We start from the raw sequence: 26,735 nt of genomic DNA on the forward strand, positions 1-26,735 counted from the left end.
GCTGGGTAGCTCAGGGTCTCCATTGCAGTGCAGGGAAGCTGGTGGGTAGGTAGCCTGGGAGAAGTCACCAGTCGGGAGCTGGGCCAAGTTGGAGAACTGAGGTGCAAGAGCAAACAAAAGAGCATAAGTATTGTGCAGATTTTAAAGGGTAAACATAGGAACGTGTCTTTAGGCCAAAATTTTGTCTTCCTCCAGTAGTTTGGTGGGTATTTTCTGTATGAAAAAAGAATTTTCTTATCAGCCAAGGTTACCATTATTCTCACAACAATAAAACATAGATGCAGATTAGTAAACACATAGTGTACAGAACTGATGTAACTTGCCCTACCTTGCCCTCACTTTATGCCATTAATATACTGCTGTTTTAAAAAATACCAATTTTGTTTGAGTTAATCAGGGTTTTTTAGAGCGGATAGAAATGGTCTGATAAAAATGTGGACTGTTCCTGCCAGATGCTTGTGCAATAACAAGATGTTCATTTAGTGGTTTGTGCTTGATGTGGAGCCCAGTTCTATCACTTAGTTATACTGATGAGATTTTTTTTTTCAGTTTATAGACATGGCATATGGCTCTTCTCCCCTGTCATCCCAAAAGCTTTGTACAGTGTTGCTCATCAGATTTTGTTAGCTTTTGTTTATTATTTTTTGACTGCCTAGTGAGTAAATAAATATTTACTGTGTTGCTGCTTTTTTAGTAAACAAACTTCAACACCAGAAATATTTATTCAGCATTAGTTTTGAGGCAAAATTACAAAATAAAAAAACATGCTGGGGTACCGTCCCTGCATTTATCCAACCATCATGCATCTGTTATGGAAAACTCTCTAGCACTGAATAGCATTACATATATTAAAAACCTGGGCTAACTATATGAAGGCAATATTTCAGAATGTTTAGTGAAAGTATACAAGTTTCACGTTATGATGTTTTTTTGCGATCTTATGAATTTATAGAAGTTTTATAAAGACACTTTGACCATGTAGCTTTCATGTAATCTTGAGCTCTCTATGATTTGTGTTCATCTGTTCAGCAGGGAAATAATATTTTTCACTGTTGCTGTCCTAGCTGTCCTTGATTTGCTGCCTCTCTGCCGGAGGAAGAAAAATCCAAGAAAATATTCTTTCTTGTGCATTAGAGCAAGTTAATAGGGGCTACAAGTTTTGGATTTACTGTTTACTGTAGCGAATCCCTTGGTACAGTGAGAGCTTTTAAATGGAAACACCTATCCATCTATGGCAGGCTCTTTGGAAAAGTTAATGTTACCTTCTGTATTCTAGTAAAACAACTCAGCGTGGTAAATGTTGACTGGCATCTGTTAAAACACTCTAAGAATAAATCACTGGCTGTAAAGAATATACAGTAGTGAATGAACATTTGAATTTAAAGAACCTGCAGGTTTTTAAAAACCACCCTATTGTCCTCCCTTCTAAAAATCTAGCAAAATGAATTAACTGGTTATGATTACTGCTCAGGTATCATATGCATATCCACTCAAAGACTCCCTTCAGTCTAGTCACTATTTAGGTAGTTACACTTCTTTTTGGGGTTGGTTTTTGGTTTTTTTGGTTGCATGGCTAGCAGTCTCCCTACATTGTTTATAAAGCTAAAAAGAAGAGATGCATCAGTTAAATAAGATTTAACAAATGCATAAAGGGAGAGTGCTTGCTACATAATTATGGGGCTCTAATAGGCTATTAACCGTTCCCCTCAACCTGTTGTAATATATGTATGTAGCCTGTATCATGACTTTCCCCACACAGTCTGTATTTGTCTCCTGTAAAGTTGCAGTGCAGAATTTTTGTTGCAAAGCTTTTGCAGAGCCTATGTATTTACATCTATTAGAGTAACTATCTGTGATACATACAGCATCCATTTGGAAGTACTATAATATCAATGGTCTGTTTGTATTAATTCTGTTCCTTTTTTATTTTAGTTGTGTGCCTGGTTGCTTACCACATATTTTTCATGCTGTTCGTCTGGTCATACTGGAAAACCATCTTTACGCTACCAATGAATCCTTCAAAAGAAGTAAGATAAACTTAACTTTTGTTTCTGAAATAGCCTAGTCAAATGCCTGATATTGTAGTATTTTAATAACTTAGACTCTGATCTGTTGTAGTTTTACAATGTGTAAACAAATACAGATGGTAGTTGCAGCTTCTTAATAGGAATAAGTCAGATTGCAAACCGTAATCACCAAGACTTTAAAAATTAGATAATATTTATGATATTAAGAAGGAAAAAGACCTCTCCACTTGAAAAACATTAGTTATTTCAACTAGCAGCTTAATCTTTGCATTGGAATATAACACTTTTATGTGGGCAAAAAATTTGTTTCCCTGTGTTTAAGACTTACATTGCCTGGCAGCATCTGTCTGTTGTCCTCTGATTTAAAGCTTTTTCCCCACCTGTTTTGGTATGAAGGAACTTGGGGGTGGGAAGCCACATCTGCCTAAGCAGGAAGGGAGCTAGTATAGGACAGCTGCATGGAAAAAAGGTCTGAGTAAATACATACCCCAAGACTAAGTCCAGCTAGTACAGAAGTGTTAAAGAAGGATCCAGTTGTCTTGGAGAATATTAAGATACAAAACCATGTTCAGTGTGATCCAGCCTCAAGATAATTGCTTTTAGCACAGTATTTGGGTTTTTTATTATTTTGATTTCACATTCTTTCTACCATTTAAAAAAAAAAAAAAAGGAGTAAACTGTCTATAGCCTTGATGAAAATCCTCCCCACGCAGCTTGGTTCAACTAGCGCAATTTTTTGGCCTCTTCATCCTCTCTTTGTACAGAAACGCCACAGTCCTCAGTAGGTGCTATGTCACACAACCTTTGAGGACAAGAGGAATCATGCTATGGCTGCCTCTGGAGTTTGAAATACCCACAAAGCCAATACTTATTTGGGCGTGGACTTACAACTCTAGCTCCTATAACTGCCATGCCAACACAAAATAAATGGGTTGTGATTTCTGCTGTGTGTCGTGCAGAAGTTCTTTTTTTCTGAATAGTTTTCATTCACTAATAAGATACGTAATTTTGGAAACAAGTAGATAATTCAAAGCAATTGGCATCTTCCTTGAATTTCACACTGCAGTCTTTACTACAGCTTGGGGGCGGAGAGGAGTGAAATATATCAAGAACCTATTTCATTTGGTAATTACATAGCAAATATATGCATGTATATGGTGACTGTAGTGATAATTAGAAGAGTTTTCAAGTCACTGGGCTGATGCCAATAAAAGACTTCCAAAATATTTTGACAAATCCTTAGTAATTATAGTGGGATTCCAAAGCCATCTTACAGTGCTGCTGGAGAACTTCAAATGGGATATTCAAAGTATTGAAATTGGATAATAGAAAGCAATGTGTGGTGTTTGTGTTCTTTGAATTTACACACAATGTTGCTGGCAGTAAGTGACATCTTTGTTGTTCTACGTCTTTTTCCTAATCTGCTAGAGCAGTATTTTTAAGATTTAATTGGAGTATTTGGTAATGTTAAGTTACTGCTTGGCTTCCAGTTTCTAGGATGAAGTCTGTAAGCATAAAAGCATGTATTTCAACTTAGCTGAACTGACTTACCAACTATAGCAAATACTTGTTTGAAGACTGAAAAACAGATAAAGCCTTTGTGTTTTCTTTTCGTGAATACTGCAGCTGGTGCACACCACACAGGCTGTATATTTCTTTTTAAGCATATTTCAACTTCTTATGCATATGAAAAGCACTAAAGCTCCGGCTGCAGTTTCTCTTTAAGATCCTCTGAGGGACTTCACTTTAGTGTCTGCCATTTCATACCTGTGTGTACCAGCTATATACAGGCATTGCACGAAGGTGGGAGAGAAGGGTTTCCCAGGCAGGAAGGTTTTGTAGGCTTAGGACTACTCCAAGAGCCAGTACCAAATGATGAAGCAATAGCTCTGTGTACAACAAAATAGGAAGCGTTAAAAAAAACCCAAACAAACAAACAAAAAAAAACCAGAAAAAAAAACCCACAATATTCAGAACCAGTTTCTGCAGTGAGAAACCCTATGTATCCCAACAGAAATCAATTCAGGTGTTGTAAGAGTGTATTCTTGCTAGGGAAAAAAAAGAAAGGTGACCTGAGAAACTCATGCTAAACAGTGAACCTCCAGCTTCTGCTGGAAGATTGAGAGTTTTGTCAGGAAGGTGGAGTGGTGCCTTCTCTCCAGAGGCGAGAATAGGCTCCTAACTATATGTGTCTGTCTGCTTTCCGAGTTTCACATGTATCACTTTCATTTAGGAAAAAAAAAATATTATTGTAATGACTAGCCTTTCTGTAGAGATAAATGCTACACAGAGTGCTTCTGTTTCCAGGGCAGGTTAGAGACAGCCACTCTTCCTGCCAAACGCGGACTTCTTTTCAGAGGTGATTTTTGTATCCTGTTTCTCTGATAGAGGTACCAAAGACTTCGGTACCTGCCCATTTCTAGAAGCTGCAGTGTCAAAGCTGACCGTGTTGCTGTGTTGCAGAGGACTTTAGGGTATAAGAAACTTGGACCACTTCATGTATACCATGTGTCTCTTTCAGTAATTTTTACCCTGTCAGCTCTTAATAGAGCAATGTTTGTTATTGCCATTTTGGGCAGCAACAGAAGTTGTCCTTTTGTGCAGGAAGATGTTAAGACTTGGTTATTCTGTCTGACGGGGCACCCGTCTCTTTCTTCTCTTGGCTGACCTCTGAAGTAAAAGCACATCCTAACACCTGCATGAAGAGACCAGCAACTCTCCAGTGGCAAAGAATAAAAGGGAAATTGCCAGACACCAGAAGAGAAATAAAGCTATCTTTTCTGCTGTTACTAGTAGCGTATTTTCTTTCAGTTAAAGACTGAGATCCCTAGCTTATATTCACTAGCTAATATTTAGTATTACAGAAGTAAATTAACTGAGTTTTCAGTGCAGTGGTAAGCTCTTGATCATCCTCTTGAAGAGTGTTGCTTATTACTTCTGGAAGCATTCAGCATTGCATCAATACCAAATCAGGAATAATATTATTTTTTTCTTCAGTTGTCATAAACTAAATTAGTGGTCTTAGGAACACTGAGTTATTTGCTGCAATACCTTGTACATGCTGCTAATCCATATTTATATAATGAATGGTTTTGTCTCTTTATGTCTCTACAGTTACTTAACTTGAAATTTGCTAATATATCTTTGATTTTAAAAATTATTCCAGTTTCATCTATCATATTCAGACAAGGAATCCCTAGAGAGGGAGCCTAGAGGTGAATCCCAGCAAGAAGTCTTAAGACGGGCAGCCAAGGATCTTCCTATCTATACACGGACAATGTCTGGAGGTAAATAGGTGCTCAGGAGAACACTGAAGGCAGGTGTCTTGATGTACTCCCTAAACTAATTTAAAAAAAATCAAGGGTTTGGATCGTAGGGCAGAACTGCTTTTCATACTTCATAAAATAATAAAGTACCCCAGAATTTAAATGTAGCTTTATGCAGCTACATTGATTCAGTGGAAGAATTGTTGGAAAGTAAATTACTGCGTACAATTTAGGATTTTAAAGTGGATTGAAAACGCCTTGCTAAATGTTTGCAAACTGACGTTAAGAAATAGGTTATGATACTACAAATGGCAGAAGAGGCTGTAGCAGTCTTTAAATGCATAGATTTCTTCTTTCATAGGTTAAAAAATTAATCACTATCTGCATGTCATGTATAGCTAGGTAGATCACAGTGAGAAACTGTTACTGTTTTACTTGCTGGTTTTTCATTTGCAAGAACAGAAGTTCTTCCAAACTAAGAGTTAATCTTAACCTACTGATAGTGTAAGTTTATGAATGCTGGCTAGCTAAGCAAATCCAAGAGATAATCTCATGTAGTCAATTAAAGCTGTTAGAACAATAGCTTAAAATAGCTATATTGTTGAACAGCCTTTAAAGGTTTTCCAGTCTAGTGAGAGTTTTGTGGGGTTTATTGGTTCGTTGGTTGTTTTGCAGAGCTGGGGGGTTTGGAAGAAAAAACCCTGATTAGCACGATTAGCAGAGATTGCAAAAACTAAGCTTTTTGGGCTCACTTTGCTAGATTCAGCAGTGCAAGCACTTAAAGAATGCTTCAGTATTTGCAACTGCTTCTAATCATGCTGAAATGCTTTCCTGGGGGTTCTGCTGGGCTGAGCTGCTAGTATTTACTTTTGCACAGGCTTCAGGAATCAAAATGTATAACTGTACACTGAGATCTAACCTTGGAATTTTTTTTTTTAGCAATCAGATACTGTGACAGATGCCATCTTGTAAAACCAGATCGCTGCCATCACTGTTCTGTATGCGACAAGTAAGGAAATATTTTAAATAAGTGGTTTTCTGAATAAATGGATTTTTTTTTTCATGACAGGGAAGCTTTAACTTTTTATGCATAGATTTTTCAGGTTTAACAGTTTGGCAGGTTTTTAATTCCTTAGATTTTTTCCCCAGGTTTAGTATGTATTTGTTTATTTCTAAGGAAGTCTGTAACTTACTCTGCATCATTTGATGGCTTTCTTGCTGCCAACATGGATTATGTGGTCTTCCACATTCTTTACCTGATAGTTAAACATTATGAGTATTAATAAAGAAGTATCCTTAAGAATGTAACCAAAAATAGCTGGTAAACAAAAATTTGCTTCTTTTGTTAGAATCTGAATAAAGATCACTACCCATCTCAGTCAAATCATGATGTCACTTACATCTTATCCGAGGTAATAAACTTAATATCCTATTCTTCATTGGATAACTTGCAGGTTATTTTTGTTTGACAAAAGAGACAACCAAGCATCCCCATTTCTAACTGAGGCCGTAAAATAAAGTTTTTGTTTGTCTAATGCAAAATGAAGTTCACCTCTGTATTCCCCAGAAGTCTAATTACTTTCTAATTTAATCTTTCATTTGGCTGTTCTTCTCTGACCTTTCTCCAGTTAGCTTGGATGTCTCTGTTTCTCCACTCTTGCCCCCAGTGATTTAAATTTCTAACTTTGAGAGAAGGGGCTTCCTCAAAGATTGATTTATTCTTAGCTTTAAGGCTGTTGCAAATTCTCTTCAGCTGATAATAAACCAAACCTTCTAACAAGATTGTGAGGCAGAGATGACTTTCCAAGTCCAGCGAAACCCCAGAGGCAGCAAAAGAGTAACTGAGTTGAGGCAGAAAGAGGGTCTTGGTTGTGTTGTATGGGATGGTCATTGCAATGTAAGATAGGAACATTCTCGTGTCTGAGCAGGGTAGACAAAAAGTGTGACCTGTGTTATCCTATGAAATGTGGGTTAAATTTGCAGAATGCCATTAGTTAATATACTTTGCAGAATACCTTAACTTTGTCCTTACCTTGTCAAAATTCACTTGCTTCAGTTATATCCGATATTCCTGTGCGTGTTTTATTATGGAGAGTATTTAATTGCAAAAATGTTTGGGATTTTTCATACAAGGTAAGTTCTTAAAAACCTCCTGTGTATCTGCATATATTTCTATAAAAGCAAATCATGTACTTGGAAATACGTTTGGTTCCATCACTAAGTAAATAGTAATTGAATTATCCCAGTTTCTAAGTCTCTGTCAGAGAATAAACCATAGTTGAAAAACCTATTCAGAATGAGAACCAAATCCTAAAGCTGAAGTTATAGATGGCATTTTCTTAAACCACTAAGCTCTGGACAGAACAAGCATTTTGAGTTTGGGTTGCCTACAGTTTACTTGTAGGTAAACTGTATTAGGTGAATTTAAATAGACATCTTTGTTAAACACATTAGGTAACCAATAGTACATATTCGTAATTCTTAATCTGTATGTGAATAATTTAAATCTGACATGTGACTGTGCTTCTGACTTTTGTTTTTCTTTTGCCTTTTGTGATGCTTGGAATTCTGTTGGGTTTTTTTAAGATGCATTTTGAAAATGGATCATCATTGCCCGTGGTGAGTGTACGGATGGCTTTCTTTTCTTACTTTCTGATTTGGTAAAATAAACTCTTGAGGGACCTGTTATGAAGGTGATGTTTCGCTATTCCTAGAATTAGATGCTTACATCAAGTTACTGGTCTTGCATGACCTTTGGAGTTATTTACTCTATGTCCTCTTTTCCTAGTTGTGAGATGTGGAAAGAAGTTCACGTATCGTTTTTCTTAGACCTTTGAGTTACATAACGACATGTTTACAGTTAGGGTGAGGTAGACTTCTGATCAGTAAGGAAAATTCTTTTAAGAATTGCATCTTCATAGATTTTGAGTTTGATTGTTACTGTGGCTTAGTTGCATTGAATGATGACATGCTACCCTAGTTAAAAACCAAAGGGAAGGGCTGTGCTTTGTTCCCCTTACTGAAGCTCCCAGGACAGCTTGAATGGGCTTGCTGGAAACAGCAAGTTACCTCTTTTAGTTTTATGGGTTCTCTGTTTTCTTTCATTTTTTTCTCCCCTCTCCCTCCAACCCTCCCTCCTTTTGCTTCCGTGTCAGCCTGCATAGTGGTTTTGTTTTCCTGTCTTTTCTCAGCAGCTCTTGGAACCAGTGGGTAGGCAGGTTATGTAATTAATTAAAGTCAGTTTGGCAGGTATCTCACAGAAATAATTAAGGATAATTGTTTAGTAAGGTCCAAGTTAAGAGGATTAAGTGGTACATGGCAGTTCTTCACCGCATGAAACCAATCAGAAAAGAAGAATCTCCTGCATTGGACAAACTGAACGGTAGATGGTTCTAAGCAGCTGGTTCGATCTCCTTAAATAAAATTCTTGGGCAGAGGAGACTGTCCTGGGGGAGCGAGGGTTGCTGGGCTCCTCCTGTTTGTCTGGGTCCTCACAGCAGCCTCTGACATAATGCAACATAGTTTAAGAATCTCCCTGTATTCGGCAGCTGCGTGGTAGATACAGTTGAAATAAATATTTAACAATATAGGGTAAAGTTACTTCCTACATATTTTTTTTTGCTGTAGGGATGTCAGCATGTGTGAAACTTGATGATGCTTAATGTTAGTAGTGTGCTTCTTAAAAGAAGTAGAAAAAAAAACCACACACAAAAAAAAACCCCTGTCAAATGCAGAACAAATTTCTTAAAAGAAAAAAGGCTATTTTGTTTCTGCAGTCTTCTTATAGCTGTCTTGAAGAAAACTATATGAAAAATAGCTGTCAGGCTATTCCTGACAAAACATCAGTGAAAAGTCTCAATGTTACTGTTATTATTCAGCGTTCCCAGTGTTCCACACACTTCTCATAAGCTTTGTGGTCTGTCTGGGATTTTTTGAGTTGTCCTGCCTTAGGATAGTACATGAAAATGTCCTTCATGTAAACTTCAATTTCAGAATAAAAATCCGTTGTGTCAAATAACAAATCATAAACTGAGCACCCTAGTGTTGTGTAAAGGGGCAGAGAAGTGGTATTTCACTAGGGCATAGACCTCTAGACAAATAAACCCCATTTTCCTCTCAGTAGCATTTGCTTATTTTACCTGTTTGCAAACTCTTCATGTTCAGGAAACATAAACATACCCAGTTTGAGAAAGTATTTACTTTGCTTATTGTTTTTAATCTAATAAGCAATGGGTGCAAAAGGAAAAAATTGAAATGAGCAGGTACTTGAAAGATGTGTAATGCTTCTTGATGGAGCATTGTTCCTTTTGTACTCCAAATAACAGAAATGCACTAGAAAAAGAGGTATTATCTTGTTTTATTTTTCCTAAGTTGAGAGGATGTCCACAGTTCCTTGCTCACCCTGAAAAAATTAACTATGTGGAAGTGACAAGAGAGTTTTGAAATATCGCACATGCTGATCAAACTTTATAGTTTCCTTTAAAGACCCATGTTCAAGGGGTCTTTGGGAAGTATCACATGGCTATTTTACCAACAAAAGTAATGGTGCAAATCAGTGTAATGGGTGGGGTTTAGCCCCCCTGAAAACATCATTAGGCCCTGCTTTGCTTTTCATTTGGGGATTTTTTGGTGGGAGCAAGTTTGGTGGGAAAGAGGTGGGAAAAAACCTGTGTGATGCTTAGGGAGAGAGGGGAACAGTAATGGGAATTACTATTTTAATATTCTGCTAGGAGAAGGATTTCTGGAGAGAGGACAGGTAAAAATAAGCTAGGGAAAGCAAAATGAAGCACTAGGAAGGGAAAGGTAGTAAGGCGGTAGTCATGTCCTAGCCCCAGGTCAGCTGTTCTCTGCTTTTTGGGAGGCTTTATTTTGGCTATCACTCCTGCACTAATGGCAGTGTTGTGATAAACAGAAATATTTAATGCTAATTGCCCTCTAACTACTCCAAAAGGTTTGAGTGATGCAGAAATAAAAGCATTAGTGATTTCTATGCTAGCACTCCTGCTACTCATACTATAGATGGAGCTGCAGGCAGGAATGCGATGGCTTGATGCACCAAAAATATAATTTGTATGTAACAACTGTAATATTAATAAGGTACATTAGCAACACCTTAGGAACCATTTGAAACATCTCTCCTTCATCTTTTGAGTCATCTGAAAAGAGTTTAACATCTCCTTAATTCTGTGATGCTTTTTGTTAACTGAGCTGCATCACCTTCTGTGCCTTTTAAGTTGTTTTTTGCCTGGCATTTTCAGTAAACTAACTCTTGAGATAGGGAAGATATCTCCTCTTGTACTTGAAAATAAATTGTTTTAAATGTTATCTGTAATCCAAATTTTAACCTGCAGTGTTCTTTTTTTATGAATGTTTCACTGCAATAGCACACCATTATTTAGCAAGCTGTCTGTACGTTTGTCAGTTTTACTCTTCCTCAAAATGTTAGACTTTAAATCTGTCCACCATTCTTGGGTCTTATGATTTGAATACTACATGTTCAAATAGCATAACTATAAAACATTGGTGTTTACTTTCTCTTTAATCTTTTGATTAACTATTCTCATCCAGTAAGAACTCCTCAGTCTGGGGCTTTGTCAAAACTGCGGGGAGTGGGATAATTTATGAAAGTGGTTTTTAATGTGTGTGCTGTGTGCAGTAATGCAGAAGAACAACACGGAAGAAGTCTGTCTTTGATTCAAGAAATTTAATCTCTGGTCAATAACATTTCACTTGATATTTCTTTCCTCATTAAATGGTGTCATAAAGTAAGAACTGTCATAAAGGAAATACCATGAAAGTAAAGTAGGGTTATCATAGAAACCTTGCATCTGAATTGCTTGCAGTTTGTCATGGAATTGCTAACTTTGACATATTTAATGAAGAAAACACTTCACTGTGGAGAATTGTAAATTTACTTTCCAGTAAGAATCATGGTGACCTTAGAAACAGATCTTCTGTTTTGGTTTTGGGTGGGTTTTTTTTAATTAGAAAAATCTCTTGTGAGTCCTCCTTAATTGTAGTTAATATAGATGCTTAGCTATTGCTGCTTGTTTAAATGGCAATGCTAAATTTAATGTTTAGCCAAGGTGGCATGTTCTGTAAAAACAAAACCAATAACAAAACAAAGAAACCTTCCCAACCACCCTAAGGATGGATAACAGTAGTGTACAGTGAAATTTTATTTGGTATTTTAAGATTTTGCCCTATTGTGATTACTGTGTCTCCTGCCATGAGCATCACTGTCTCCCTGAAGAAGAGAATAGTTGCAATAACTTGTCCTGTACTTCTAGAAGAAGTTGTTCAGACTTGCCACGCCTTCTTATTGTTTGAGAATTGTTTTTCAACATGCAGGTGCTTTCATGGATGTAGTCTTCTCTTAATGAGCTGATCTTTGTGACAGCAATATCAATTACTCAAAGAAGGTATATGGATTTTTTTTTTTAAACTCATATGGAGAGTTATGTCAAAGTTAGCACTACAGTGATAACTTTTTTTAGTTTCTTAATGCAGCCAAGTAAGAAGGAAGCTGCTTACCAACAAACCATCCATGGGCAGCACTCCAATTGATTTTTCATTTGGTGGATGTAACATTATTACATGTTTAACAGAGCTCTGAAATTCATAATACTTAATATATTGCCTCTAATGGGAAGCTGCTATGGTAGTAAATGTACCCTCATCATGACTCTCTGATGATAGTGTATATTACTTGCTCATTATCATGTATAAATTCTTTAAAAATTGGAAACAGGTGAACTTGAAGCCCATAAGTAAAAATGTTAAAATAAGATTTATTTTAACGTTTGGATGGATATTTAAATGTTCCTAATCTTTTATTTGCTGTCATGTTCCGTATCAAGGACATTTTCTGTTTACTCAACAGTAGTGTTGCTCCCATTATTTTATATAAATGTAAATAATTTGAGGGTTCTCCTGTGAATACTCCTAAGTTTGAAAATCTTACTAATAAAGTTTACACTAAGATGTAGCATGATTAATGAAGGAGGATGTGGATTAAATGAGACTGCTTTTAGGCTCACAAAATTCAACTGAGATTGTAACTGTCCCAGTTATGTGCAGTATGCCTAATGGTAAAACATGGATACTTAAACTTACTTAAAAACTAAAACAAAAAAAAAAGGTAACTGCAATCACATTTACATCAGATGTGCTGGGAACAGATTTTGTACCATAAGTCAAAACTGAATTTCACTAAACTGTTGAAGGTCGTATTACCTGGTTCTTTGGGTTTGGTGTTGTTTTGGTTAGAATTTCTACACTAATTCAGGAGTTGAAGCTAAAAACATTTCAGTAGCTTGAGGCATCGCAGATAGGAATCAAAACTTGGTTTACATACGGATATTAACTTTTAGAGTAAATGAGTTTAATTCTAAATTGGATGAAAGCAAAGAATGTATCTTCCTTTACATTCCATTTTTATTTTACTTTTTTTATCAGGGTGAACAACTGTGTAGGATTCTCCAATTACAAATTTTTTCTTCTCTTCTTGGCTTACTCTCTACTGTATTGCCTCTTCATTGCTGCGACAGATTTACAGTATTTTATCAAGTTTTGGACAGTAAGTACTCTAATATACATACTGTCTTTAATCATAGAATCATTAAAGTTGGAAAAGACCTCTAGGATCATCAAGTTCAACCATCAACCCAGTACCACCAGGCTTCCTAAACCATGCCCTGAAGAGCCGTATCTACATGTCTTTTAAACACCTCCAGGGATGGTGACTCCACCACCTCTCTGGGCAGCCTGTTCCAATGCCTGACCACTCTTTCAGTGAAGAAATTTTTCATAATATCCAATCTAAACCTCCCCTGACGCAGCTTGAAGCTGTTTCCTCTCATTCTATTGCTAGTGACCTGGGAGAAGAGACCAACACCCACCTCGCTACAACCTCCTTTCAGGTAGTTGAGGAGAGCGATAAGGTCTCCCCTCAGCCTCCTCTTCTCCAGGCTAAACAACCCCAGTTCCCTCAACCTTTCCTCACAAGACCTGCTCTCCAGACCCTTCACCAGCTTCATTGCCCCTCTCTGGACACACTCCAGCACTTCAATGTCCTTCTTGTAGTGAGGGGCCCAAAACTGAACACAGGATTTGAGGTGTGGCCTCACCAGTGTCGAGTACAGGGGCACCATGACTTCCCTGCTCCTGCTGGCCACACTATTCCTGATACAAGCCAGGATGCCGGTGGCCTTCGTGGCCACCTGGGCACACTCCTGACTCATGTTCAGCCGTCTGTCAACCAGCAAATTACCTCTGTGTGAGAAGTCTAAGATTCGAGGGTTTACATTGCAATCTAGCATCTCCTAATACGAGGTACAAAAGTTTGTTTAATTATCGTAGCCCTCTATATTTTTTTTTGTTTGTCATAGTTTATGAAGGTTCACTTATTCCTACAGTATTCTGAAGTGTAGAACAAGTATGCAATTATTAATTATTTAGAGAATAGTTTATGAGGGAATTTATACTATCTATAGTTTTGTTAACTTCTTTTAATGCTATGATATGGAAAGGTTCAGGGACATTTTCTAGTATTTTAATTATGATTATCTGGGTTCACAGCTTAAGATATTACCTTCTTAGGTTTGCAGTATTTATGCCATAATATGACTATTCTGAAAAGGCTAATGAAACAAGACAATCTATGTAAAGATAAATTATTTTTCTTTAAAAGAAACTTCAAAGTTCAGATCCAAATTGCAGGTTCTTGTTGTCAATATTTATACTTTCTCAAGAAATGCCTTGTTTCTTGAACTTAGATGTTGTTAACACCCTAACAGCACGGCTGTCTGTACATAGAAGGTGTGTAATTAATTTATTCAGACTCCTGCTGCATGGTACGTTTGTGAATTTGATTTGGCTGAATAGAGGATTATTAATAATCAAATTAAACAGCTATTTCCCCAATTCTAACAGCATAATTTTTTTTTATTTTTAGAATGGCCTTCCTGATACTCAAGCCAAGTTCCACATCATGTTTTTATTCTTTGCTGCAGCTATGTTTTCTGTCAGTCTGTCTTCTCTGTTTGGGTATCATTGTTGGCTTGTCAGCAAGAATAAGTCTACATTAGGTAAGTGGATTTAATCCTTCTGTGTTTGACAGCAAAAAGTAAGTAATAGATGTATGCTGTATGTATGGGGGTAATGGAAAAAGTGGGCAATCCTATGCAGGGTCTTTGGATCCTGGTTAGAAGTGCCTGGGTCTGGTAGTGTCCAGTACTGACTCCCCAGTTCTGGTGCTCCCTGGAAGTTCTGGCTCTTTTCCTCCTTGCCCAAGGGGCCAAGCTATTAATGAACCTACTCTCTTCCTCCCACTTCCTCCCATCCACAGCTTGTTAACAGAAACTGAATAAATAAATAAAAAAATTGAGATCACGTAATACAAGTTAGACACCCTAATGCATGCTCACACAAGTGCTGCTTGTTTGGTGTTCCCAGGCCGCAGGTCAGAGTCCTCTGATGTGGTGTCTCAGTCAGGGCAGTGGCTCCAGGGCTTTGTTCCCACCCATGCCCCCTGCGGAACCAAAGTCCCCGTGTTCAATACGGCTACAGTTTTGTTTAAAAGCTGTGGAAGGCAGTTACTACTTTGCCTGTACTGGAGGCAAGGAGAGGAAAAAAAAAATCTGGAAGGCAGGCTGATTGTGGCCCTAGCGTTGTTAGTTTTGGTCAACGTGAATGAGCACAAAGAGTCAGCATCATGGAATGATCGGATACCGAAGAACAGACTTTAAGGCAGTGCTTCTATATTTAGTAGTAAATGAACATGGAGAACTGAAGGGTGATTTCACAGCTGTGAGTCCTGTCTACCACATAATCATAGATTCATAGAAAGGACTCTGTTATGAGTTAAGTTTAAAAAGCTCAGAGAAGGTGGCCTGTGCCTCTACTATAGGAGTGTATATATAACTGCATTGAATATCAGTGTTAAACCAGGATTCCCCATCACCTGCATGCAGGTTTGTCTGGTTACAAATCTTAAAAAATAAATAAATAAAAGGAGGTGGAGAAGATTTGAGTCCATGTTCTATACTATACGTTCTGTACTATACAGTCTATATCCTGGACCGTAATGACACCAATTTGCAGTGTATTCATTCAAGTTCCTAAATCTCTAAAAGCTTTTCTGTTGATAAAAGCTGAATCAGAGTAAGCCAATGAATTGATCTGGTTTTTTCCAGTTCTCTTCAGATTTACTAATATGTGGTGTAGTGTAGTTTTAATGGAAAACTTCGAATTTATATCATTGGAAGAAAGCTTTTTACTTCAAAATTTCTCTTGGGTTTGTGGGTTTCTTCAGCATTCTGAAAAATCATCTACTAAGAAGTTAGTATCAGAAAAAAATTGTCAATCTATTTAGAAGCGGATAAGTCTTATTAATGATGCTTAAATGAACAGAAGTAATTAAGTATTCTGTTTATAAATTGTTCTTATCATTTTAGTGCAAAAAATTGTTCAAAGGTAACAAAAATGCAGTACAGTTCTAATTCAATATTTCATGTTTTTAAAACAAACTGAATCCCATGCCGGTAATATACCACGTCTTCTGTACACTTAAGCTACTCTAAAAGATCAGTTTGTCTCTTCTTCCCATTTTACTTCAGGAAGTTGCTCGATATGTGAAACCCTGAATATGCCATAGTTTGGTAATGAAGCCTGACAGCTTTCAGTGAGATTGTGCTTAAATCATCCTGGGAGCTGTTTTTGTAGCCTAACATGGGCATCTAAAAGTGTATCTCTATTTTCCCTTCCCCCTTCTTTAAAACACCTTGTAACTAATGCACACTATGTGCTGAATGTCATTGCCAGCAGTTCATAGCGAAGGATTTACTGCAGGACGATCTGTGCATGGTTCCAGCATGGTTTGTGTGAGCTGTACTGTCAGGACATCAGGACATAGTTTGCCTACTGTATATAGCCAATTAAGGGGATTAAATGGCTACCAGTCACTTGGTGGAAAGTGAATGAATTTTCTGCTTCAGGCACTTTGCAACCCTTGAAGCTATATGTAGCTCTTTTCTCCAGAAATGTAGGTTGGATGTCCATGGGGAATAACCTGGGTCTACGAGTGCAGTGCTTTCTTTATGCAGCTGTAAATACAGACAGTATTTTCATACCTCAAGGTGTGAAAAGCTAGTCTTACTACTAAAGTGGGTTAAGCTTTTCTTCTTTTCCATTACTCTTTTTGTAGTAAACCCTTTGTTTAGGTTTTCCTTTCTTGAACACTCTTTGTGGTATAGTCACATGCTGAAATCTTCATATAACATAAAAAGAGAGTTCCTCACTCTTCCTTGCCTTGATGAGGGAGGAGGGTGGAGGAGAATTTCACCCTTCCTCGCCTGTAGGACTTCCTCTGCACGCACAGTGACAGTGTGGCACTGATTTTGGCTTTCATGAGTGGACTAGCTTTCTCTGTCATTTGGGCAGTACAGCTTTTCCTCTTGGATGGTGGTATCATCGGTGCAATTGCCTAAATACTGCTGTGAAAGTGAAACATGCTATCTTGTAAAGAAATGTAATTAATGTTTTTCTTTTAAGAGGTATTCAGAGCTCCCATATTTCGTCACAGAACAGACAAGAATGGCTTTAGCTTGGGCTTCAGCAAAAACCTAAGGCAGGTGTTCGGTGATGAGAAGAAATACTGGTTGCTGCCTGTGTTTTCAAGGTATGCTCAGTTTTTAATGCTTCGCTTGCTGAAACTGTTGAATAATCATGATCCACAGGTTTTAGTGGGTAGTTAGTATTTTGAAATAAGACACGGTAATATTCACTTCAGAAAAAAACAGTTTTCAAAGGTTGGGGGTTTTGTGTTTTGGTTTGTTTTTGGCTTTTGGGTTTGGTTTATGTATGACGCTAATACTGAATTTTTCAGTCTAGGGGACGGTTGCTCCTTCCCGACTTGCCTCGTTAATCAGGATCCTGAGCAAGCTTCCACACCTGGTGGTCTTAATTCAACATCCAAAAAGTAATCTGCTTTTTGTTACTAATTTCAAGTAGCTGATACTCTGTTTTTTCCTCTGCACATGTAAATACAACCATGTGTAAGATACTTAAAAGTGGTAAGCAAATGAAGAGTATCCTGTTAATAAATACAAGTCAGATTTTAAGCAGCTAATTGGCTGTAATTCTGCTAATCCTCAGACTTACAATTAAAGTTACGGAAATAAGTTTGTCTCAGTTCAGTGACAACCCAGGAGCTGAATTTTCCTCGCCTGCCTAAACAGCATCCATAACATTCTGTCCTGCATATATATGAGACAGTTACTTGGTCTGCCTGTGATACAGATGTATTACCTTGGAAGGCTTTTGAGGGAGGGCTGCTTCTTTGTACCTGGTGAAAAGATGCTTCGCACAAAGGAATCCCAGTTCTCGACGCTTGTGCTGAAGCACAAGAAGCTACGTATTAAATGCACATGATTTATTTCTGCTGATAATAGGAGACATTTTCTTAATCCTTATTCTTCAAGGCCATGACATCTTTAAAGTGTGAAAAGTATGCAGATGTTCCTTGAACTAAACAAATATAATGGCTTAGTATGTCATATTGTAACTCTTTAGCGACATTTATGTAATGAAGTGTGTGATGAGTGTAGTAGACTTGAATATGTCTAAGAGATGATAATGGAATCATATTGACATCTTTTATTCATAAAGGAAATACATCACATTTCAGCTAGCTGCTTATTGATATTTTAAATCTTAGCCCAGTGATCCATAGCTTATATTAGGCAAGAGATTTGGGAGATGTTCCCTTCACTATTTATCGTGTCAGGTTCATTGTAGTGGCAGTGAATATGGATAAGAGTGCATTTGGAACTGAAGTACATGTATTAATATATAATATCTGTCAAAGAAAAAGTCAGAATGTTTCCCTGTTCTGTGCTAGGGAGTTGATTTTTAGGTTGTGCTTGCATCTGTGACAACTACAGTGTCATGTGAATGTGCATAACGATAAAAGTGTAGTGATTCATCAGAAAAGAAGCAAGGCAAGGTAGGGAAAATACTGCGCACGACACACTGTTGTAATGTGTGGTAAGATCATGAAGGATTACTGCAGTTTACTACAGTGTTCTTTTTATTGGTGTCACAGTGAGAACCACCTGTTTCCTGCAAAGCCGTTGCGTGATTCCCAGAGCCACCTTCTTACGGATACACCGTCTTGGTCAGAAACGAGTGGAAAGGCTGAAAAGGGCAAAGTTGGTAAGGAATTGGTTTGTGCTGCAGTGGTTCATTTTGTAATAAACTCGTTTTGGAGGATATAGTGTAAAAATGACCAGGGTCACTTGGGTTTTGTATTCATGAACCAAAATTCACGAAGCTTACTTTAAATGCATGCATGGAAGTTCCATGTATCGAGGTGCTGTGCCCTGCCCAATTAAACCTGACCAAGAGTTACTGAGAACACTAACACCAGTGGGTACTAATTACCTTTTAGGCTGAGCCTGATTATCCTTTTGGGAACAAATTGTTTATATCAGAATAGGCACCTTGTTGGAACTAGTGAAAAACCATGTAATGGGCACACAACAGGAATAGACTTGGTAATAATGGAATGACATTAAGATGATTGATAGTTAAAGGCTGTGTTATTTGCTGAAAGAGTCTTGAGACCTTTTCCTGTGGAAATATAATTTTTTTTGTCTTTAAAGGTATGAGCAATCCTGCATTAACCATGGAAAATGAAACCTAGTTTCCCTTAAAAGAAGCATCCAAATATATAAGGAAAGGTATGTTAATATTCTGTGTACTTAATGTGCCGTTCCATCTTAACACTTGAAGAACACACAAAAGAAAGTTGCTAAAGCAATTCCTATCTGTTTTCTTGATGTTTTTTTGCCATGAGATAGTGGCACATTAATTCATAGTTTTAAACTAAACTCTGATTTCTGGATGCGTGATGTTTGCAAAACATTGTTTAACCTTTATACCCATTGCTTTTAGGTAGTATTCCAAAATACTATTCCCTTCCTGTAGAAAGATAATGACATTGTGACTATTCAAGCTGACCAGCAGATCTTTGTAGAAGTAAGTTTGAAATATAAGTTAGTTCCTGACATTAAATGCAAAGATCATAGCTGGGTCTACTAAAGCAGGTAAAGGTCTATCAGATAATGAAAGAAAGATAGACTTATTCTTAATATGTAAAACTATTAGTAGCTTGTTCTTCTATGCCAGGTTCTGAGCATCTTGTTCCATAATTTTAAAAGTGCTGCCTGCTGAAGACAAAAGGTGTCCATATGACTTCCTAGCATTTAGTCACCTATTGTCAAAAACAGCTGAGATTTTTTTTTTCTTGCATTGATATCTTGCAACATAAACTTCTTGGAATGCAGGTTTGAGAAGCAGCTAGTAAATTCTGTTACATACACAAGAGATTGGGGACCTTAATAATTGGGTTGGGGAGGAATGAACGCAACTGATCATCATATTCACTTTAGTATTGTAATCTCACCAAAGCTTATGGAAATCAACGATTTCGTATTCAAAGCTGGATAAAGAATTTAACTCCAACCCTAAGAATTTCAGCATTCCAAATCATTTATGATTTTCCAACAACATTGGAGGAGTCATTCCAGCAAGATCACTTCCATTTCTGCTGTTGGAAGCACCCTTTCAGTCATCCTGGCAAAGTGTCTTAAGTGCATGTCCTTCATTTGTTTGTGACATGATTCCTGGAAGTGCTGTCACAGCTGTCAGGCTGCTCTCGGTCACTCCTGGAGGAAGTGGAAGGCATGGAAAACCATCAGAGAAACGCAGTGGTTGTTACTAGACCCGTCAGACATAGTAGTGCACTGACAAGGCAGATTATAAAAACGGTAGGTGCGCAGGTACAACAGATGGCCTGTAGCTTGTACCAGAAAGGTCCCAGAAGTTCAGTTGGATTCATCAGAGAAACTAGAAAATTCTTGACCAGTACATTCTGGTTTTGTGTTAAGTGGTGAATGAAGACACAGATGGTTCCAGATATAGGTACATCTACAAACTTGATGATGGCATGAAGTGTTAAAGTGTTGAAAATGTGGGTGTCAAATGACAGAGTTAGAGACGAGTGAATGAAAGTCAGCGGCGTCTGCAATTTTGACTGCTCTGTGTAGGGGGTTTTTAATAGAATCTAAAAATCTCATTTCTAACCCTTCATTCAAAATGTAAATGACATGCTTTTGCCCTGTATAATCCATCAGTTGTTTCCACAGAACAACAGCTTCTGGAAAAGAATAAATTATTCAACTTCAGTTAGTTTAATGTCTTACATGTCATTGCTACTCAAGAGTGAAGCATTGGAGACAGACTTTAAAGAATCAGATTTTTGCATTATGTTACAGAAATATCATTAACGATAACTAGTTTTGTCAGGTTGGAGTTCTACTTTCAAAAGTCCTAATGCTTTATTTACTTAAGTAATAACTTTTAAACGTTAATCTCTCTTTGAACAGTGTGTACATTTTATTGGAACTTTGACATTCAGATTATTCTGAATGTCACACGTGGTCTGTGATTGTTCTCAAGATGCTGAAAGTGGTTTTTTCCAAGCTGTTTAGCTTGATGAACATCTCATACTCTTGGCTGGTTGGTTGTTTTTTTCTTTTAGTCCAGTCTGAGAAAGTCACATTAGAGTTGTGTTTGCAGTCTGATTACCCTACCCCCTGGGTTTTGGGGGGGTTTGTTTGTTGGTGGGTTTTTTGTTTCTTCTTTTTGTGAGCATCCATTTTGAAGTGCAGCTTTTCAAAAAGAGACCACCTTCAGAGGAGGTTACGTTCCAAAGAGTAAGTTTAAAGCCACATAAAACTGTTCCTGGAAGTCAGTTTTGCCTCAGACCGATGCATGCGCGTCTCAAAAGAGCAGTAGCTAAGGACTGATAATTTCTCTGGCACGAGCGTAAGTGCCAGTTTGGTTGTACCCTTAGCTCTGTCTGAGATATTTCCATGTGGCACTTGAAAGACTTTCGGGAGGTGTAACAAAAAAGCTAGATTACTGAGAGTGCCAGATGTGGTTTACACTAATGTAATAGAGAATTGTTTTTTAAATTATGTTGGTACCTGGAAGAACTCTAAAAATACCTCACTTCATTTCATAAACTGGTGGCCTGCTTCCTATGTAGTCAGTTTTTAATCACTGTCATCCTAAAGTGGATTAATAACATAACTGTGAACAGTCTCACTGTGTTCCTCTTCAGGGAGGGATTTTCGTGCAGCTGTTGTTCACTTTCCCCTTTGAGTTGATGAGACCTGTTGCAATAACTTAACTTTTAAGGATGCTTCAGTTCTAATAATGTATTTTGTGATTAATGTCTGTTCCAGTTCAAGAAAAAGCTGTCGGAAGGAAGATGCATTCTTCCAAATATCAGCCCTGTTGGCCAGCTGCTCCTGTCTGCTCCTGTGTGGATGTGCTCAGAAAACAAACTGACAGACGATTAGCTGTCTCCATGTCACTGCTTGAAACATGAAACTAAACATACTACTTCTGAACCATATAAAGAATGTTTCAACTTAAAATTACTGGTTTTGAATGGTGAAGGATGATTCTGAGTATTAGGAAATGGAAGATAAAAAAAAGAGGAGTCTGAGTTTACAGTTGTAAAAATTCAATGGCTGGTTTTACTTCGATATTCAGCACAAGAAAAATGTGATCTTGCATATCAGTCCATGTTCTTGCCTTGATTTTGAAAATTCACCCATTAATTCAAATTGCTTTAAGTAGTTGACTTTAAAATCAAATTTTTGCACTACTGGCTTTATGAATTGGGAGAACAGCCAGTGTTGCGTACAAATAATTTAGTGGCTTGATGGACTGTATTTTCTTTTGAGTGCTTGATAAGCAATTTTCGAAGATAAGGAAACCCAAGTGAAGTGTCTGACTACTTTTGGAACATTTTTTTGAAAAACGTTATGGCAAAGGCTCTGTTTGCCCTCAGGTGTGCCCTACCAATAGTTTAAAAAGTTGTGGAGGGGGAAAAAACCCCATCCTTTCTTAATTGAATGCTACAGTGGGTCGCTGGTAAGTGGAGCAATAAAAAGCCTGCATTCAGATGGATAATGCATTGATGAAGCTGGCCAGCTGGGGATTTTGATGGGAGCTGCACAGGACAGTGCTATGAAGTGGGGAGTTTATTGTCCAATTTGGAGCCATTATCCGCTTCAGGAAGTGAATGTTAGCACTTAACTTTGATCCAAAAAGCTTTTTACCAACCTGTGTTCCTGAGGGCCACCGGCTTTCAAAATCTTAGTTTCTTATTAATGAAGAGCTGTCTCAGATTTCTTGTTTCACTTGTTCTTTAAGACACTGCCTTTCTTACTGCATAATTTGATGAATACCATGTACAGTTAAGGAGAATTACTGTTACAACTTGTGGTATTTGAATTTACAGGACAACGGGTGTTGGATTGCAGTACCAAAAAGCCAAGCTGCTGCCCGTAGGAAACCCCCTTCAGTTAAGTCAGGAGCTAGCAGCTTGCTTAGGATCAGAGTTTACTGGCCAGATAATAAAAGATGCATTATCAACTTTCAAAGTCAAGGAAGTTTCAGCAACACAAATCTAATTGTCTTGTGCCTTTTGTATACACTACATTTATGGTATCAGTGTTTACATTTAAATGCAAATTGTTATTCTGAAAACAACTTCAGGAGGGACTTAGTTCGGCTTCCTAGGTGGCTAGATAAAAAGGCTAGTCCCCCAAAAAAAAAAAAGGAAAACCTCTCAGACTAAGCCCAGTTCAGTTGGAGCAGAGGAGTACTTCTGTTATCAAACCTGACTCACTTAGCAGGGTGGTTCACAGTTTAAAGATGCCGGTTGTTTGTTGAGAAAACTGGCAGCAGGACTAAGTGACAGATTTCTGAAAGCAAAAAGACAAATCTTTAACTCTTCTACAGGCAGGTAACTTTAAAATTTGTCTTTCCTGGGTTTACAACTTAAGTGATAGCTGTTGGAGCACAAGTGTGGGTTGTGGGTTTTTTTCCTAGTGAGGGAAAACTGATTTATTTTACTTTTTTTTAATCTCAAAATTTTACCAGCCTGAAAACATCTGTTTCTTGCCAGAAGTGCCAGAGTACGGATCCCTTGATGTAGACCACCTTTTTAAACTAGCATGAAGGTAGCATACAGTTTACACGATGCCTGCAGACATCTAGCAACCAAAAGTTTTTTGCAGCTATTTATTCAGTGTTGTTCTGTCGGCTTACCTTGTATTAGTGTTTGTTTAAAGGCTGACTTGTCAAGGGGTAAGGGGGAGAGGGAAAATATATTTTTTAACACTTCAGGTTCTCTATCTGTAATATAGTCTTGTTTTTTACGCAGCTAGTCACAGGGTGGTTTGTCATGGAGCATGCATGTGAAAATACCAAGTAAAAAGTTGAAATTCAGCTTCAAGTAACTTGCTCCGTATTTTTACATAAAGACAAAGTACAGATTTCTTCTCCAGCAAAACTCATAATGGAAATGGATATGTAATAGAGATGTCAGCCTCCCTGTGTCAAGGACTCTAAGCACTCTCAGTAAGGCTGGGGATCACTGTAGGGACAGGGCAGGGGTAAGGGACTGAGAAGTGCCTGGCTTCTCCATGTCTCAGAAGTCACACTTACAAAACACAATAGGCCTAAATACTCTGCAGCTTTGATGTAGCCGGAGGCTGTCCCTCTTAACAGACAACTGACGGAGGTGTGGGAAACGTGCTGCTGAGGGGAGGAAAAGGGGAGAGAGAAATGGTGGTAGCTCAGACATAAAGGTTGAGCAGAGGTGAGCCAGAGGGCTCCAGCTTCCCCTGCTCTCAGGATGGGTATGAGCTGTGCCGCTGAAGAGCACTGTCAGCAGGCTTTTGAGGCTTCCTGGCAGTTCTCACTGTCTAGAGTATGGACAAAGTGAGCTAATCATGCCTCAGAGTATAATCTCTGATATGACGCTAGTCTTGGCTTTAAGCTCTCTTAATACTTTATCTAGTGAAGTGAAAAAATGGTCTTTTTTTCCACATATGCACTGGGAAAATTTGTCAGGGGAGCAAGAATGCAATGTTGTTTGTCTGCTTGCGCTGATTCTCCTGTTCTTTATATTCTTGCTAGGCACTTTACTACCGCCTTTTGTGTAATTTCTGTATTTTTTTTAAAGACTGCTTTTTACCTACTGTACAGTTATTAATCTACTTTTTTGCTAAAAAAAAAAAAATAGCCCTGATAGTTGTCTGGCAGTGTGACTGCATTTCAAGCTTCTGTGGAAGTTGGATGAGTTCTACAGACTCCCCAGAGGGGCCTGAGTCCCTAATGACAACAGAGTTAAATTTATTTTGTATATATGTAAACAGTCATATGAATCATAGCCCCCACATGCCTAAGAAGCTTCCTTAATTTGTAGGTTAGGACAAATCCAATACATGTCTGCACCAGAAGTGGTCCACACATAGTCTGTCAGGTGATGTACCAGTGAGGGAACGCTTGACCTCTTCGCAGAGAAATATTTTTGTTAAGAAAATGGAACACCCAGATGTTGGTGAGCTCCTCCCACTGAGCAATTAGGCACGGCTGCTGCTATGCACTTTAATCCTTCAACTTGAGAGAAAAAACACTGCCCAGTGTAAGTGGCAGACTGAAAGCTCTTCAGTAGCCTACAACTCTGGGCAGGTAATTAATGAAATGCTAGTAATTATTTTCAAATGTTTGTGTACTTAAAATCAAGGTCTTCAAGCAAGACTTCAGAAAGGCTGCAGAAAGCAAGTTTGGTTTAGTGCATGGTATGCTGTAGCTGTTGTTCATCATCATTTGGACCGAGAGCTCCTGCCCTGATGCAGTTGACTGGTGTGCTGGGACTGGGGGGGGAACATATTTCCACATAAATTTAGTGTATAACTCTGCCACTTGTTAGTGTATTGCTCACATAAATAAAAGCTTCATGTTCAGCAAGTCATGTACGTAGTAGTCACTGACACGCTACCTGGCACAGTCACTGACAGTGTACCTCAACAGCAGTCGCCTCTACTGTGGCTTGATTAACAACATAGTTGCTGTAAATGTCCCCCTCACCAGGGATCTTTGACTTTTTCAGGTAAGGTTTCTCTCCGAGGCTCAATTGCTAGATCCCTTGCAGCTCACAAAGCACCTGTGGTGAAACAGGTTAGGAGGGAGCCAAATCCTTTTTGGTCTTTCATGGGTGAAACACTCCATGTCTTCATAGTGGCAGAACAGAGAAAGCTGTACTTTTTCAATACCATCGAAGGTCAAAAAGGTGGAATTCTGTCCTTAAAGGGGGGGTTCTCAAACCCTCCTTCACAGAACTGCAGAGGTGCAAGCACGGGACGTACGTCACTCGCTGGGGTTGTCACCCACAGCGGCTTTGCTTCATGAGCTCTCCAGGCCCTCCCATGCCAGATTCCTCTGATCTGCCTGACCTTCCACTCTTTGCGCTTTACTGTCTCCCCTAGGAAAGCGTTAGACCCATTCCTGGCACAGAGAGGAATGAGACTCTCTACTCAGGGGCCTCTAAAAATGCAGGAACAGTTACGTAAAGATGAAAGCAGCTTTCACCTGTTCCAGTTCAGACATAACCTGCAGTATGTGCTCTGAGCTTTTCCCTTTTTTTTTTTTTAATTTTAAATTTAAAACCCTTCCATAAATATTTGTATTGAACCACTTACAAACATTCTTATCCAAAACAAGAAGATTAAAGAACAGAGCATGCTGCTATGCTGTATGGGGGGGGGGGTGTCTCTTCGCTGCCACTTTGCTGGCAGCCATCAGCGACCTGCTGGGAGGACAGGAAAAGCAGCAGCCTTTGAGCAAGTGGCATCTGAAAAAACCTGTGGAAAGCTTTGCCTGCTTTCCCTGTGCAGTTTTTCAGTTGGTCCCTTTTAACATTTTTGATCATCATTCTTCTTTCCTCCCCTCCCACAGAAGTCCAGATTGAAAAGGCTTTCATCTGAAATGTGCGATCCAGACCTCCAGCCTCTTTACCCCATCCCTCCCAAGGTTAATGCTAGGTAGATAATTCCTTCATTTCTCCAAGTTTCCCTAGCATTGCCCATCACCGGAACGCAGTAACTCAGTCACCCTGAAATCTGACTGCAGTTTCCAGTATTCGAGGCAGCGCGTACATGCTTCAGCATAGATCACTGTGATCCTCCCAAGCAGATGGGCCCAACAGTTTGACTCCAGCAGTTGGAAGAGCCTGCTGTGAGCCCTGTCCCCCTTCCCACCTCCTGCACGCTCACAGTCTGACTGACTGGCATAACTGGAACAGACCCAACACCTCCTGACAGTCACCAGTTTATGAAGTAATTTTCCTTTTTTTCCTTCTGAATACAGAATAATTCTCAGTTCACCTAAGAAGGAGCCCATTATAGAGACAAAATACATAACGTATGCAAACTATAACAGCTTGAACACCAGGAACCTATTTCCAGTTATTTTCTCTGTCATGTCAGAGCCTGAACTGGCCATTAGTTCAAAC

The 26,735-nt window shown here is 38.5% G+C and overlaps 1 protein-coding gene across 2 annotated transcripts in view; it reads left to right on the forward strand.

The window, feature by feature from the left end:
• The window catches only part of ZDHHC2 (zinc finger DHHC-type palmitoyltransferase 2), a 37,367-nt gene extending 12,175 nt beyond the window's left edge, over positions 1–25,192 (forward strand). The window contains exons 3-13 of one of the 2 annotated variants that reach the window (XM_064449503.1): positions 1,933–2,027; positions 5,194–5,314; positions 6,233–6,302; positions 7,880–7,912; positions 12,752–12,872; positions 14,250–14,382; positions 16,847–16,973; positions 17,181–17,273; positions 18,399–18,508; positions 18,958–19,035; positions 21,607–25,192. In XM_064449503.1, the coding sequence (XP_064305573.1) occupies positions 1,933–2,027; positions 5,194–5,314; positions 6,233–6,302; positions 7,880–7,912; positions 12,752–12,872; positions 14,250–14,382; positions 16,847–16,973; positions 17,181–17,273; positions 18,399–18,508; positions 18,958–18,998 (944 nt within the window). In that variant the 3' untranslated portion in view covers positions 18,999–19,035; positions 21,607–25,192. The other variant, XM_064449504.1, reaches the window with a different exon arrangement.
• Positions 25,193–26,735: the final 1,543 nt, after the last annotated feature.

The sequence above is a fragment of the Phalacrocorax carbo genome, chromosome 4, assembly GCF_963921805.1.
Source record: "Phalacrocorax carbo chromosome 4, bPhaCar2.1, whole genome shotgun sequence".
Classification (NCBI taxonomy): Eukaryota; Metazoa; Chordata; class Aves; order Suliformes; family Phalacrocoracidae; genus Phalacrocorax; species Phalacrocorax carbo.